Source organism: Marmota monax, unplaced genomic scaffold (genome assembly GCF_021218885.2).
Source record: "Marmota monax isolate L192 unplaced genomic scaffold, Marmota_monax_Labrador192_F-V1.1 WCK01_AAM20220418_F8-fsc00057, whole genome shotgun sequence".
Taxonomy (NCBI): Eukaryota; Metazoa; Chordata; class Mammalia; order Rodentia; family Sciuridae; genus Marmota; species Marmota monax.
The window spans coordinates 4,197,941-4,215,597 of record NW_026693933.1 but is presented as its reverse complement, the minus strand read 5'-3'; the positions used below and the strand labels follow the sequence as shown (position 1 = coordinate 4,215,597).

General features: G+C 30.7%; 1 protein-coding gene across 4 annotated transcripts in view; it reads left to right on the top strand.

Annotated features, from left to right (window-relative positions):
• Positions 1 to 17,657, top strand: part of Snx13 (sorting nexin 13) — a 152,201-nt gene that overhangs the window by 115,467 nt on the left and 19,077 nt on the right. For 2 of the 4 annotated variants that reach the window (XR_006855969.2, XM_046463511.2), the window contains exons 16-18: positions 4,216 to 4,253; positions 7,676 to 7,745; positions 13,475 to 13,647. Coding sequence is in view for 3 of the 4 variants with exons in the window: in XM_046463511.2 (XP_046319467.1) it covers positions 4,216 to 4,253; positions 7,676 to 7,745; positions 13,475 to 13,647 (281 nt within the window). In the remaining variant the exon portion in view is untranslated. The remainder of the gene's footprint in view (positions 1 to 4,215; positions 4,254 to 7,675; positions 7,746 to 13,474; positions 13,648 to 17,657) is intronic. The other 2 variants (XM_046463512.2, XM_046463513.2) reach the window with 1 other exon arrangement.

Below are 17,657 nucleotides of genomic sequence, written 5' to 3'. Positions count from 1 at the left end.
AATATCATTTTTTTCTTAATAGAAAGTAGTGGGTTCTGCAAGAAAAGTGGAGAGAAAGCCCTTTAGGACACAGGTCTTCAGATTCTAACCAGTTTACTTGTGATTCAGAAGTATTTTTTAAGCTCTAAATATGCACGAGTTGACAAACTTTCTGATAAACGTTCTACTAAGTAAATGAACAATATAATAAGAAGTAAATGACAAAGATTTAATTCAGCAAGTATTTTAAGAGAGTGTATTAATCAAAATTTTGGCCATTTACTTATGAATAGGCTTTATTGACAGTATCACTTGGGGATAGGTATATAATAGATTCACACTTTAAAAAAATAATGCTTGCCTAACATGCATAAGGCACTGGGTTCAATCCTCAGTACCACACAAAAATGAAGATATTGTGTCCACCTAAAACTAAAAAATAAATATTAAAAAATGTAAAAAAAAAATCTCTGTTACGGAAGCATTCTAGCATCCCCTCTCTTCTGCTTCCTACCATTCTGTTCATAGTACTGAGATTTTTTTGTAGAATATAAAGAAATCGATTTTTAAAAGTTTATATTTGAGCTTTAATAACTTTTATATTGATCAAGGATCTGATTGAGACCTTGGGTTTTTTAATTAATGTTCTTGTATAATTAGTATAATATTTTATTAACTCGATTTGATTAATTACAGAAGATATTCTTTTTAAATAAAATACTTCTGTGAGAACTGGATAGTATAATTAAGGTATCTAGTGTATTTGTATTTCTTGTCTCAGTTGAAAAGTGTTCTTTTACAGAGATGGTATGAAATTTGCAATATCAACTGTATATTTGCAATATCAATTAACCATCTTAAAATTACAATTTTAAAGTTTTATTGTTTACATTAATTTTATCTATCTTAGTATTTATGGATTAGCTATACAACCCAGAGTAAAAGAAAATATTGAGTCATAATCAACTCATTGTGTTACTTTTTAAAAAAAATATTTATTTTTTAGTTGTAGCTGGATATAATATTTATTTATTTATTTATTTAGTTATATATCAATCAGTGAATAACTCCTCGCATTTGAATCATGGATTATCATTTGGAATTATTTTTTATATATCTTAATATCCTTCTAGGACACTGCTATCTAACATTCTGGGTCCTAATTGATGAGTTTTTATACATTTTATACTGAGAAACTATCCCATTTTGGAAACCACTTTGAAATGTATATAATAGGTATAATAGGAAACATTGTTATTAAAAATGGCTTTTGACTTTAGTGTCTTTTTTATTGTTCTTTTAGGCCATTGATATAACTTTCAACTAATAAATCTTCTAATTTAGTTTTCTCTATAAGATTATCAAAAATAGTCATTCTCTACATTTTTGTTTATAGTCTTATGACTTTTGAAATTAAACTTCTCAGCAGTTAATGTATATTTTAGACATTTTGAAATGTTGACTACTTTTTAAAACATTCTGAAATAATTATTTAATACAGTATTACTGTGTGCCTGGCTTAAATTGAGCCCAAAATGAATGGGCCAAGTCTTCTGTGTGATAAGAATCCTCTAATGGTTTTCTTTGCAAACTTCAACATTTTATTTTGATCAAAACTAAGTAGAGAGCTAATTAACTGAATGGCTTTCTTGAACATGCTCTCTCTTCTTTCTCCTCTCCTCCGCTTTTCCCCTTGTCCTCTTCTTTCCTTCTCCCTTTTTGTTCATGATTGCTTTCTTTAGTTAAATCAGCCTTAAATTATTTTAAATTATAGGTTGGGTATCTCATACCCAAAATACTTGGAACCAGAAGTTTTGTAGATTTTGAAATATTTTCAAAGGCTTTAAGTTGAGCATATCTAATCCAAAAATGGAAACACAGGCAGCTCCAAAGACAAAAACTTTTTGAGTGCCATTTTGAATTCACTGTTTCAGTGAATTATGGATTTGGGGCTGTGGGATTATGGATAACCTGGGGATATTTTCTGGAGATATTACTAGAGTAAGACCTCACAGTCTTCAAAAAATATTTAAATTATATTTTTTCATAATGTTGAGTAATAGTTGATTTTTTTTTGTTCTAATATTTATAGACATTTATTAAATTCTTGGTTAAATATGAACCAAGATTGATTTTAGACTGTATTTCTAGATGATGATATTATTAATTGAGAAAATTGACTATGCCTTATTTTGCTCCTGAATTTTCTCTTTAAATTGATTTGTCTGTGGTGGGGAGATTTAAGAGGTTGGCCCACAAAAGAGGCCGGAGGCATGTAACTTAATAAGGATGATAGTGAACATTTGTTTACTCATTTTAGTTATCACTTTCCTATAAACCAAGGGATCATCCTGGGTGCAATTTCCTGTTTGTATTTTGTGATCAAAGCTCTGAGAAACTGAGAAATATTCCTGAGCTTTTAAAGTTGTTTAAAATTGAAGGCAATGCTTCTTTGTAGAAGTAGTACAATCTTGCCTTTTGAAGACCCATTTAGAGAACCAATTTACAAGTAATTTCTTAATGGCTAGTAAACACATTAACTTTCAACTCTGTATGAAATATTGTGTACCATAGGTTTATTTGTGTTCTCAAAATAGATACTTCAAATGCTATTTTTTCAGATATAAAGTTAAAAGCCCTAAGGAAAAGATTATTGTTTGATATTGTTTAATAATATTTAATTGACTATTCTCTACCATTTATTTTTAAAAAATTTTTCTTACTGCTTTTTAAAGAAATTCATTGCATTTTATCTTATCCTTTGGACTATTAGCTACATAATAATTTAAGAATGTAGACTTCAGGTGTTCTTGAAACAATTCTACTACCTAGATAAATGGATTTGATAGATACATTAAAAATCAGTTTATTTGTTCCTCACACTAATTTTATTTGTAATTTTTTTTGTAGTTTTATTTATTATGTTATTGTCTATACCTATTTTTATTTGCACACCTGCTATATTTCATACTTTTTTGTTTTTCCCTTTTACTTTGTTTTTATTTTCTTTTTTCCCCTTATAATCATTGAAATACCTTTATTTATTTATTTATTGCTTTACAATTCTTATTACACATATATACCACATTTTTCATATCTGTTTGTATATAAAGTAGGTTGACACTCAATTCGTGTCTTCATATGTGTACATCATCTCTAGCAATCAGAAATGCAAATCAGAACTACTCTAAGATATCATCTCACTCCAGTCAGAATGGCAGCTATGATGAAGACAAACAACAATAAGTGTTGGCGAGGATGTGGGGAAAAAGGTACACTCATACATTGCTGGTGGGACTGCAGATGGGTGCAGCCAATACGGAAAGCAATATGGAGATTCCTTGGAAATCTGGGAATGGTACAACCATTTGACCTAGCTATCCCTCTCCTCGGACTATACCCAAAGGATTTAAAACCAGCATACTACAGGGACTCAGCCACATCAATGTTTATAGCAGCACAATTCTCAATAGCTAAACTGTGGAGCCAACCTAGATGCCCTTCAGTGGATGAATGGATTTAAAAATGTGGTATATTTTCACAGTGGAATTTTTCAGCAATAAAAGAGAATAAAATCATGGCATTTGTAGGTAAATAGATGGCATTGGAGAAGATAATGCTAAGTGAAGTTAGCCAATCCCAAAAAAACAAATGCTGAAAGTTTCCTCTGATATAAGGAAGTTGACTCATAGTGGGGTAGGGAGGGGGGGTAGCATGGGAGGAATACATGAATTCTAGATAGAGAAGAGGGAAGGTGGGGAAAGGGAGGAGGCAGGGGATTAGCAAGGTGGAATGTGATCGACATTGTTTGTAATATTTTTTAACCCAGTGAGACTGAAGTGACAAAATAATTCTGACATTTCCTATTGGGCTTTGATTTGCAGGTTTTCTTTTTTATCATGCTTACTTTGTTTTGGACAACTATGTATGATACTATGAGAATAAGAATAAAAATATTTAATAATTACTGTTCTGTACATGAATGCGTTTTCATTTTTGGTCCGTTATAAGGTACATCAGGTACATTTTACATGTATGTTTTCACCAAAATGCCTGGTTGATTTGGAAATTTGGTATTTAAGAAATTAGGTGTTTGGGAAGTATACCACCAACTTTCCTTACTGTTCTCTTCATGTCTTGGCTAAGAAGACTTGCATTCTTGGTGTTTGACCTTTAGAGAAAGCAACCACTCCAAAAGCTTTTTACTGTGTACTAATTTAAAATTTCCCCATACAGAATCTTTTAATGGGTCTCCTACAGGAAGCATAAATTTGGTAAGTACTATTATGAGTACATTTATTATTAAAGTGACTTGAAAATAATGTGAAAGACTGGGTCTTTACATATGTAAATAAGTGATATATTCAAAGTCCCAAATTGTTTTTTAGTATTATTTGAACATTACTATGCTTTTAAAGAAAATATTAAATGTATATGTAAGACATATAAGACATCTACAAATTAGCATTCTAAGAGTATTTTATTTTTTATTTCAAGGAATTGGATATGGTTATACCTGCATGATTGCAGTTGCATTTTATAAAGGAATTCATTTATTATTTTCCATTGTAATATTTATGCTTTGAGATCCTTTAATCTTCACATATTTAGAAAAGAAATATTAAACTATTGAGGATAATGATAAACTTCTAGATATTTCTCAAAATCTGTACTAAAACAAATTCAAATACATGTAAAAATGTTTATTTACAAAGAGTTTTATAGCAAGCGTATCTTATGCTTCAAAGTTTACATGTTTTTAGCATGTATACTGCCGATGGAATTTCATATCTTCAGGGTGAAGTATGAAGAAATGGACATTTCATTATTGTAATATATTAGCATTGCTATTAAATAACTTATTTCCCAAAATGCTGTTAGAAAGAAATATTTATGTTTTACGAGATATTCACTCCATAGTTTGGTGGATAGAGGAGAGTTGGAGCAAGGGGTGAGGGAGAAGTAAAGGATTATTTGTTTTGTTTTTTCTTCCACTTGCATTATTTTTTTAAAAAATCTTTTGTAGTAGCTAACTGGTTTAGAGGTCTGTTGTCTTGTTGTCAATAACCTATTGCATAAGTATTCTATTACTGTACAAAGTATAACCTTTAGCAAAGCACTGAAATTGTTCATAGTAATATATCAGATGTCTGCATAAGTTTTTTATCTAATAACTTTTAAGAAGTTATCTTACATCAATTGGCGTCATTACTATTTACTTTTTAGTCCAAAGTGTACAACAGACAAGGAATTGCTCCTAGAGCATGAGGGAAATGTTAGCAGTGATGTTCATTTTACAGAGAAAGTTTCCAAAGGAGAGTAAGTGTTTCTTTGGTTTGAAATTTTTAGTGTTCACATTTGTAGTGTTTATTATTATTATTATTATTGATTTTTAAATAAATAAATGACAGCAGAAAGCATTACAATTCTTATTACACATATACAGCACAATTTTTCATGTCTCTGTTTGTATATAAAGTATGTTGACACCAATTCGTGTCTTCTTCGTAGCGTTTGTACAAGTGTTTAAGTACTACCAAAATTTATTTTTACTTATTTCTTACTTGGAATAAATACCTTTTCAAATAAAAGAGATTTCTTTGTTTCAGTCTTAATATAAAAAAAATGGAAAGGAAAAGGTAACATTTGAGGGCAGTGACTTGTAGTATTTTGTTCTCACAAATCTCTTTAAGTCAGGCTTTTAAAAAAGTAGTTGAAGTCTTTCACATTGTTTTTAAAACATCAAATTTTTGTGAATAGCTGCATTTAAAAAGCAGTTTGATTATAAACAAAATTATGATAATTTATTGCAATATACTAACCAAAGAAGATATTTAATGTATTTGATGTTTACTCATTTATCAATTGAGATTGGCAGGTAAATTTGTTCTATCATTTTTAGCAGTGACCTTGAAATTGCTTGCTAAACCACCTGCACTCCTAGCTACTTGGGAGGTTGAGGCCGGAGGATCACTTTAACACAGAAATTTGAGGCCAGTCTGAGAAATATGGCCAGACCCTATCTCAAGAATAGGCCGGGGAGGTGGGAGAGGTGGGATTTGTATTTTCATTTTTTGCCTTACTATTATGTTAAAATACATACCACATTTTCTTTCAAGAAATTTAAGAATCTTAAGGATTAATTTGTAAGTTGTATTTTATTTCAGCACAAGATTAATGTACTTATTTCAAAATCACTGTTGTATCCATCAGTACTTAACGTTTCGAAATCAGATGTAGTCCTGTAGTTAATATACATTTTACTGATTGTAATTTTATAGTCTACTTGTTATTTACATGGGCAATATAATTAATAACTAATGTTTAAGAGACTTTTATAGTGATAAGTACATTTAAATTTTAAAATGTAGCCTACAAGGGAAGATTAATAAAGATTGTGCTATTTCTATTAACATATTTTACTATGTTTCATGTGAAAACTTAAAAATTTAAGTATGTTCTGTTTCTTTTCAAATAGTTGAAAATATTTTATTCACATTTTAAATTTATTTTTTAGTTGTAGTTGGACATAATACCTTTATTTTATTTATTTATTTTTATGTGGTGCTGAGAATTGAACCCAGGGCCTTGCATGTGCTAGGCAAGTGCTCTTCCACTGAGCTAATCCTTTTATTCACATTTTATCCTGACAAATATGTAGAGCAAGTATGAGCATCATTTTACCTTTGGAAAAACTGAAATATAAGAAGGAGTAGTTAATAAGGTGAAGGTCTCTTAAGGTACCATATTTTACTGCATAATCATTGCCATTGCATAAATTCATATTCACAAATATTCTGTAAATCCTAATCTTATACCACAGTGTAGTAATGATTTTTAGTAATAAATGATTTTAAGTAATACTAGCACAATTTTTAAAAAAAGGTTCACATAGTGACCATACTGCACTTTTTTGCAAAAAAAAAAAAAAAATCGCATAAAACCTGCAATGATTAGGTGGTGAAATACAATATCAGTACCAGAACCTTTTGGTGGTGTATATGTCTGTGTACTTTGATGTGGCAGTTTGTTTTTGATTTTTTTAAATTTAGACTCAAAGGCCACAGTTACAAAATACTCATTTGGATCAATCAATAATATTTGTGGAATTCTTTTTGAAAAATATAATTTTAATTCAATTACACTTTTCAAAAATAATTCAACAAAAACCTTAATCTGTGGATTCACTTCATTTAATAAGTAATCTTAATAATAATAGGTAACATTTGCTGTGTTAGGCACTTTTTAAAGTATTTTACGAATTTTAATTAATTCTTCTAGATAAACCTGTGTTGTAGATATTATTATACCTAAGGAATCTAAATTTACTGATAAAATTATTTCTGAATTAAGTATTAAAAGAATACAAAGGTGGCTGTAATATATTTCAAATTTAAAGGGTAAAGTGTATCTACTTATTTTAATTTTTATTTTCTTGCCATATGTTGAATACAGTTGAAAAGTAGCAATTTACAGTATATGGACAAGCAATGAAGAAGAAACTATCTGATATTCTATATTTTCTTAATCTTGGCTTTTCTCTTTCTTAGTGTATTAAAATGGGTGTACTTATTTTATACGGGTGTGGTAATAAAAATAATATAGAGTTTGCCTGTAAAAATATGAATATGTATATTTTATGTAGAATTCTGTAATAGTTTAAAACTAAAATTTTGTTTCCTGATTTTTTTTCCAGTCTTTAGATGACCTTTCAAGTGTATCTTCTGATGACTCAGTACAACTTCATGCTTACATTTCAGACACTGGTAAGAGACTTTGTAGAATAATTATTACTTTAAAACTTTGTTTATTATATCCCTCAAATTATTTACTTTTACAAATTATATTTTTGTTTTGTCCTATTTTTAAGTCCACCACCATACCCTCTCAGCATGTTCTTTATTAAATTCTGTGATTTCTGCTTGGTTATTTTCCTTTTTCTAAGGTGTCATTATTATCATTTGAAAATGTTTATATTCCAAGTACTTTTCATTTCTAAGAAACTCTGAAACAGGTGTTTTCCTCTTGGTACTTGAGTTTGACTGACAATTGTTTGCATAATTCTTTTTTGAGGAAATCTCAGTTCAGTAGTTTTTCATGCATGCAGAATCAGAGTAGAGAATGGGACTAAATGAAGTCTCTAGATATATGAGTTTGTAGAAGTTCAAGAAATGCCTGAATGGGGTGAGAAACTTCTAGGACTTTGTAATCAGCCACCATATATGCAGAATGGTTAGTGTACCCAGAAAAAAAAAAAATCAATATCCATCATTACCATTAATTTATTAAATAATGCTAATGAGTATAAGATGATGCTATTTTTCTTATCTGGCCTCTTCATAGAATATAGGAATGTGTTTGACCCTTAAATATTGAATGTGAACATACTGAGCTACATCCTTCAGTTCTGTTTCATGCCTACATTTTAGATACTGAAAAGAAATTTTGTAGTTCAGTTTAGAAGACATTAATTTGCATTTTTTTAACATTTATTTTTTAGTTATAGTTGGACACAAAACCCTTATTTTATTCATTTATTTTTATGTGGTGCTGAGGATTGAACCTAGGGTCTGGCACATGTGAGATGAGCACTCTACCTCTGAGCCACAACCCCAGCCCCTTAATTTGCATTTTTAAAGACAATTGTTTTCTTTTGTGTCTTACTGGAGCTGGACTCTTATACTGCTTTCTCTTATCTGGCACATTTCTGGGATAAACTATCTATAATTGCTGACTTAATTGTTCCTTTATATTTACATATTGTTGGTGCATAGATTACTCTGCTCTTAGAGGTCATTGATAACTTTATTGTCAATAAAAGCAGAGGTCTTACTTCTTTCCTTTCTAGCTTTTGATATTGTTCCTCTTTTTTCTTCAATGAATTTTTAATTTCTTTTGAACATCTCTACACTCTCTGTTTGCTTGTTTTCTAATCATGAGTCTTCCTGAAGGTACAAATGTTTATTATTTGTATTTTTATTTCTTAGAAACCTTAAACTTTTATGTTTAGAGGAAGACACTTATGTCCATGCTCCTAATGGTAATATTTCTCTTTTCTGAGAGTTTTGATTTTCTAACTGCTTTGTCCAGTTGTTCATATACTCAATAAGTATTTATTAATTTCCTAAAATGGATGGAAACATTAATACTAGGCATTTTTAGTGAATTGTTATTTCTATTAGACAAACTTATATGTAGATGCTGATAAAGCAGCATAGTTAAGAGCCCAACTTTTTGACTGAATTGCTTGGGTTCAAACCTTAGCTCTGCTGCTTAATAGTTGGAAGAATGTCCTTAACTTCTCTGTACTGCAATTTTTTCATCTGTGAAGTAAAATAATAATACTTTTTAAAGAATACATTTTTAAAGACATTTGTTTACCTTACCTCATAGTATTATTATGGGGCTAATTGATTATACTTCCATGGTAGACATCACATATAAATGTCCAAGAAATATTTATTTTTCCATTTGAAAACCAGAATCATTTGACTTTTTAAAATTTTTAATTTTTGTTCTTTTTAGTTATACATGACAGCAGACTATAATTTGACTTATATAAACATGGAGTACATCTTAATCTAATTAGGAGTTGTACATCATGTAGAGATGGTTGTACATCATGTAGAGATTCACTGTGGTGTGTTTATATATGTACATAGGAAAGTTACATTGGCATCATTCCACTGTCTTTACTATTCCTGTTCCCCCTCCCTTCTTTTCATTCCCCTTGGTCTAATCTATGGAACTTCTGTTCTTTCTCCCCAACTTGTTGTGTGTTAGGGTTCACATATCAGAGAGAACATTTGATCTTTGGCTTTGGGGGATTAACTTATTTCATAATACTCTCCAGATCCATTCATTTTCCAGCAAATATCATAAAGTTATTCTTTTTTATGGCTGAATAGTATTCTATTTTCTTTATCCATTCTTCTGTTGTAGGGCATCTAGTTTGGTTCTATAGCTTAGCTATAATGATTTGAGCTGCTATAAAGATTAATGTGGCTGTGTCACTGTAATATGCTGTTTTATTAAATCCTTTGGGTACATACTGAGGAATGTGGTAACTGGTCCTGACATGTTTTCAGCCACCATTGCATAAGTATTTATGGTCCAATGCTGTGTTATACAGGGGTAGTCCACTGACTCTAGTGAAAATGTTACAGTAAAAAATATTGCCTAAATTAACAATGTGGTTAGTGATGAGGTTGATTTATATTCTGGTCTACTTTCTTACCTAAATATTTATTAATAACAAATGGTTTACAGAACATGTGTTATAAGTGGCTAAGGCCTAATAAACAGGAAACCTTCTATTTAGATCACTGTCTTCTCAAAATAAATACATGTAGCCAAATTATCTTCTTTAAAATCAAATTACATTTCTGTGTTTTGCACTTTTTTTTATAACAACTTTATTACTATTCTTTTGTGCTTGTACCTGGGTGATCTCCCCTGCCTAGCAATTTGTGACAGTCCTTTATAAAGGACTTATATTATTCTCTTCTTCCTTTTATATTTCTTGCTGTTCTACTTGGTCTTGTTAACTTATAATTGTTTGTGGCTAGCTGCCTAATTGGCCTCTGCTTTCTTTTCTGTTTTCCTCTTCCAAATCTGTTTTGGACACAGCTATAAAGTCATTCCCTTGTGGCCAGGCCAACTCGGTAAAGGTGATTCTCTAACTAAATGAAAGTGGTGTGCTATTTGATCTGCATGAAAGTGGTGTGCTATTTGATCTGCATAGTTAGATCACTATCTAAGAGAAAGTTGATTGTAAGAGGTAAATACAGTTAAAGGCTCTTTGTAGAGCATGGTGACCAAAATCTTATTTCTAGGGTAGGTTTTTGTTTTGTTTTCCTTTTCTTTTTCTTGGGCAGGGTGTTAAATTAGAAATAGTAATATTAGATGAAAACAGAATGAAGAATAATTTTGAGTAGGAAGTACAAATCTTAGAAAAATATTGATGAAAGGCTAAGAGATATATGTCCTTCTTGCCAATATAACTATCTGGCTTTTATCTTATTAAAATAATTTATCAAGAAGCTATATAGAACATCTCTTCAATTTCAAAACTTGATCCCTTTTTTTTTCATGATAATGAATCAGTGTAATCTATTTTAAGATTAATTATAGACTCCTGATCAGTAAGGTAGTCTAAACTGCTGTGGGTGATCCTGCTTCCCACATTCAGAAAAGCTGAATACAATATTATAAAAATAGCTGAAATGGGAAATCTATAGTCTATGAGACAAAAAAACAAATTCTGGAAAGTGAAGAGTCATTGAAGCCAAGGAATTTATGGTAACCAAAAGATCACTGTTTTGATGTTGATATCATTTTTATGCCTTCAAGCTTAGAAGAGGCATGATGAGACAAGGCCATAGGAAACTGAAACCATGTCCTTTGCATAAAGCCAAGAATACAAAGGATAGTATGATGGTGAAGAGGAACTAGAAAAATTGAGTTTACCTTCAAGTGGAAAGAGAAAGAAATGTCAAGATCATGGTTAGAAATGGTATCTATCACCCACAAGAAATGAAAAGCCCAGTTTGTATCCCAACATAGATGTGTCTGGATTTAACTATCTTTAAGTGATTGTATACTCCAGGATCTCAAGCCAGAGATTTAAGTACAACTGTTTATCCCTTGGTATCTGGAAGGTTTTGTTTCTAGGACCTGTGCAGATTCCAAAATCCACAGATGCTAAAGTCTCTAATATAAAATGGTGTAATATTTGCATAAAACTTAAATACATTCCTCATATATTTAAATCATCTTTTATTACTTATAATACATTATAAATACTATGTAAATACTTGTATTGGTTACAGAAAAATGATAAAGAAAAAAATCTGTACGTATTCAGTAAAAAACACTTTAAAAAGTATCTTCAAGTATGGTTGGTTGGATTGAGGATGCAGAACTCATGGACACAAAGGGCCTGATGTATTAAAATAGTTTCCAAATCTCTGAAACTACCATTTACAGTGGGGACACTAGTAGATGTTAGTGCTCCATGTTCCAGGGCACTAAGAATGCCCAGAGAGAGACAACACCTATTAAAAGTGTATTTATAGAAAGCAATTTAAAGAGATGGGAAGAAATATGAACCACCATAAGGTCAACAGACCCAGCAAATGAGATAAATTTCATCCTAAGGACTTAGAGAAAGCAATCTTTTTTTAAACCACAGAGCCACATCCCCAGCCCTTTTTAAAATTTTTATTTTGAGACAGGGTCTTGCTAAGTTGCTGAGGCTAGCTTTGAACTTACGATCCTCCTGCTACAGCCTCCAGAGTTGCTGGGATTACAGGTGTGTACCATCATGCCTGACGAAGAAGGCAGTCTTAATAGACATTATGTACATTAAAATATTAATCAAGCCGGGCACACAGTGGTGCATGCCTGTGATTCCAGCTACTTGGGGGACTGAGGCAGGAGTATTACAAGTTCAAGGCCCACCTGGAATATTTAGTGAGAACATGTCTCAAAATTAAAAAAAAAAAAAAGAAAGAAAAAGGATCAGGGTTGTAGCACAGAGGCCAAATGCTCTGGGTCTAATTCCTGGTTAATGCCCCCACCGTGCTCCCTGATATTCATACAGATAAATCCTGAGGCAAGAATAAATGGTATGAAAAAAAGAACCAAATTTAGAAATCAAAAACATACAGTGATTGAAATCAAGGCCAGATGGATTAAGAAATGACCAGATACAGATGAGGGGAAGACAGTCAAGTTAACCTAGATTAAAGTAGAGAACAGAGAATATAAAGTCAAAAAGATAAGTTAAAGAACATGATTCAAAATACGTCTCTCTACCTAAGATTAGTACAAAATGGGAGCTGGTTTAGATTTTAAAGACTACATGACTCAATTGGTGTGTGACAAATCAGTAGGAAAATAATGGGTGTTTTTTTTGTGTGTGTGTTGTTGTTATTTTTGTTAAATCCTCAGAATAAGTAAGTACTTGTGAATTGTTGAATATTATCAAAGAGAAAAATAATTGCCAGTAGATAAATCTTACTTATCTTATGGCTTCCACTGTTTACTTGAAAAGATTTCAATTGAAATGCAACCAAATAATGAAGGCTAATGCAAAAGATTTTTATTTTATTTCTTTCTTTCTTCTCTAGTAACTTAAGAGACCCTATTTGTACCTCTGAGGTGGTGCTGTGGTAACATAATTGGCATAGATATAAGTAAGCTCTTGGATTTAAAATAGATTAAAGATCTTAGAGAATCCAAAATAGACATCTCTGAGGCTGGGAGTGTCATAATAAACTTTTAGCTCATTTTGTATTCTTATCATCATTTGTAATGCCTTACACATGTTAGTATAGAGGACAGGAATCTGTTTTATCCTTTGGTAACATCCTTTTGTCTCAGTCTGTCATTTCAAATTCTTCTTCATTTCATGTTGTCTTTTTTGTTTTTGTTCTTCATCTTCCTCCTTTTTGTGTCTTTTGTTCCTCTTCATTTTGTTTTAAATGATTAGTATATGCTGACTATGACCCATATGCTGTGGCAGGCGTTTGTAATGATCATGGCAAGACATACGCATTATATGCCATCACCGTACACCGGCGCAATCTAAACAGTGAGGAAATGTGGAAAACCTATCGTCGGTATAGTGACTTCCATGACTTCCATATGAGAATTACTGAACAGGTAATGAGGTTTTTAAAGATTTTATACTTTATATTGTTTGTTAATTCAGTTTTGGTTCTAAATTTTTCTAAGGATGTTCAGATATTAATTACAGCTAATGAAAGAAAATAAGGTAAGAATTTTTTGTATTCAGCATAAAGATTAGAATGATTTTGAGCAATTAACTAATAAATTAAATGTTGAGAACTTCACACATTCTTGCCTGTTTTGTAGACTAGTGAATAAAGTATTAGTGGAAATAATACCTTAGAAAATTAAAATGAATACATATTTCTGATTTTAATAGTTTTTGTGTGTGCAAGCACTTTGTAAAAGTGTTGATTGAAGTAGGGATAGGATTGCTGTAGCACCTTTAATGCTCTTTCTTTTGGAGGCATAATTCAGAACTTTAATTATTTTATTTACTAATTTTTTTGGTATCCAGGATTCAATGTATGGGTACTTAATCACTAAGCCATGTCTCCAGCCCTTTTTATTTTTTATTTTGAAGCAGTGTTGCTTAGGGCCTTGCAGTGTTGCTGAGGCTGGTTCTGAACTTGAGATCCTCCTGCCTCAGCCTCCCAAGCACCTGGCAGAACTATAATTCATCCAACAGTGTGACATTAAATCCTTAGGTCCTTTAAGTTTTTTTGAACCACAACCTAAAATAAATTTTACATTAACCAAATAATGTTTCTAATTCTTTCTCAATTTAACTGTCTTGTGCTATTGAAGTAACTATAAGGACTCTTAAAGTAACAAACGTAAAAAAATTATTTCCCTTTTTCTTATTTTGATTAAATACTTTATCTTCTCAACATAGAAAAATATTGAAAGTCTTTTATTTATTAAGATTTTGAGGTATACAAGTAATATTGTCAATAAAAATAATAAAGATGATACCTGATAGATGAGGTGACATGGTTTCAGAAAAAAAAATTTTTTAAACATTTATGTTTTAGGTTTAGTTGAATGCAATACCTTTATTGTATTTATTTATTTTTATGTGGTGTTGAGGATCGAACCCAGCGCCTTGCAAGTGCTAGGCGAGTTCTCTACCACTGATCCACAACCCCAGCCCTCAGAAAATCTTTGTCGGTTAAGATAGTGGAAAAAAATATGGTTGGTACAATGATAATCTTATTAAAATATTTTGTAAATAGAGTTAGATACATAAATGGTACTTACAAATGATTAAAAACAGAAGGTTGGTATTGAATTCTGAAGCCCATATTAATAGAACTACTTTGAATTATACATTCATAAGGAAATAAATAACTTTGGACATGTCTGTTATTTTGTTTTGCGTTTAGTAGTACTTTTCCTTCATTTTTATCTTTATTTATTTGAAGAGGTGAAAGAATTTTCTGTCCTACATTGAAGAAGTAATTGCTTTCTTTTTCAAGTGTTAACCTATTTGATAATTATGAAAGCATTCGGCTCACATCTTTCTTCCTATCCCTACACTGTCACCAAATATGATAATTTTAAAAAACAATTCGAATGGCCAAGAGTAGTTTTATTTAGTGTAAATTTATAGGAATTTGGCCTAATGTGAAATTTTTTTCATTAAAAAATTGTAATTTTCTTTTTACTAAGAGAAACAACGTCTAATTTTAAATGTTGTACACTAATACTATAAGATTTTGTTTCCATATTGCCAAATATAAGTGAAGAACATACTTCAAAAAACTTTGTTAATAAGACAGTTGATGTAGAAATTTCCCTTTTCAGAACAACAGCAATAATTGGATGGAATTTATATAGGTCAGTTTTCCAAATGGCTTCATACAAGTGAAGTGGGCATGTTTTGACTTGGTGGTTCTTATGAGATTACAATAGTTGTAACTCCTTAAGTATTTAGATTGCTCACAGGGTTTAAGAAATTAAAAAATTGAGCTTGTGGGTGAAAATTAGGTTTATCCTGTTATTAAGCATCTGTAAGGTGAGCTGTTTGTCTTTTGGTTTTTCTTCAACTGTAAATTTTTAAATTCAAATTCTATATAAAATAGTAGAAGAAAAATGCAATGACTTGTAATTTACCAGTTAACGGTATTTATATGCTTGAATATTAACATTAATTTTTTTAAAAAAACAAAATTTCGAGTCTACTGTTAAATTATTCATTGCTGTATTAGCAATCTAAACCTGATATATTTAATTTAGAAAGATAGTCATTGAGTTTAGAATGTCTATGATTTATATATATAGTATTTGAGATCTTGGTAAACCTAGACATACTGCTTTATGTGAATTCTTTTTCAGCTTATTTCTAACTTCTTTCTCATGCTTTTTAAAAATATTCTTATGATATTTTGATGAGTTCTAGAGTGAAATCTCCCATTTTTTTCTCTTAACATGTATCATAACAATATTTGAGATAATTGTCATTTATATTTTTGTTCCAGACAGATAATGCAGACGACATTTGTCTTGATAATCTAGATATTCTGTGCTATTATGACATGTATAGTTTTTTTTTTAATATTTTAAAGTTTCTGGCATAAATTTTTATTTTAATAGATACTATCTTATTTCCTTGGTGTATTCATTTGTTAGGGCTGACATAACAGAATACCACAGAATGGCTTACTTACACAACAGGAATTTGTGTTTTTATAATTCTGGAAGCCAGGAGTCCAAGATTCAGATTTTGTCAGGTTTGTTTTCTCCTGAGGCCTCTCTCCTTGCTTTGTAGATGGCCATCTTGTTGGTATGTCTTCACATGGTTCTTTTCTCTCTGCAGTCTATTTATGTATCCAAATTTCCTGTTACAGGACACCAGTCAGACTGGTTAATGGCCCATACCAAAGGCTCTGTTTAATTTAAGCACCTTCTTTAAAGGCTCATTCTTCAAATATAGTCACAATTTGAGAGGTTAGGTCTTAAATATATGAACTATGAAGGAATTAAAGTTCAGTCCCATGGTATGTGGTAAGACCAGAATGAGCTATACATTTTATAAAATTGAATCAGTAGTTTAAGATGTGAATGAGTAACATTTCAGGAATATCTCTTAGGACACATTGAAAAGTAAATTTGTGTCCATAAAATTTGATTGCTTTTAAAATAATTTAAATTCATAAGCCAGATATTCTCTGTTCAACATTTCATATTCAGTGAAGACCCATTTCTGTTGATTTTCTGAATCGCCAAATTTATGAATATCACTACCAAATAATGTTTTCTCTGTAAATTGCCCCTAGCATTTTTTGTTTAACTTACTATAACTGTAGCAAAAGAACTACTTGAACCTTGTATGTATGTCATAAAATGATCTTGTTCACATTCTAGCACTTGTTCACATTTTAGCTCTAAGCAACCATCAGATTTTTCATAACGTTTAATAATTTATCAGAATCTTCCAGTTTGGGAATAGAAATTATGCTAAACCTCTTTTTCTCTTGTTTTTAATCTTTGCAACAGAAATCAGTTTTCTTTACAGAGATGTTAATGTTTTAAACAAAGAATTTTTTTTTTTTCTAAGTTGTTTTGTATCTCATGGGAAAAGCAGTGAGGCTGCTTAAAGTTTCAGGTCTTAGGCTGTTGGCAACGATAGCCATAGCTGAATGGCTCTGCTCTTATACTATTTTCAGCAGCCAACATGATTAAAAACTCCTGTGTTTCAGAAATGCATACCTGATTACTATCATGGACCTTTGAAGATACTCCCAAATGTTAAGTCTATAAATGTTAGGCTAATAGTATGTACACGTATTCTTGTTGTTAATTTTATAAAGCTAAGATACATGCATATGGCTCTTAAGGCTTTTATTTATTTTATTTTTATTTATTTATTTATATATTTTAGTGTAACCTGTAGAGGTTTTTCATGTAGTTAAAGGGAAGATTATCAGTGTTTGTTACAGTTTATTAGTATAGCTGCTCTCTATATTTTGAAATTTGCCTTTTCTACTTCTAGCAATTATGTATTGTAATAATTGATTTGTAGTCATTAATATTGAGAATATTTTTATTAGATTTTCTAACAAGCCAGGAGCTGATCACTTTGATCATTAAAACTTTTATTT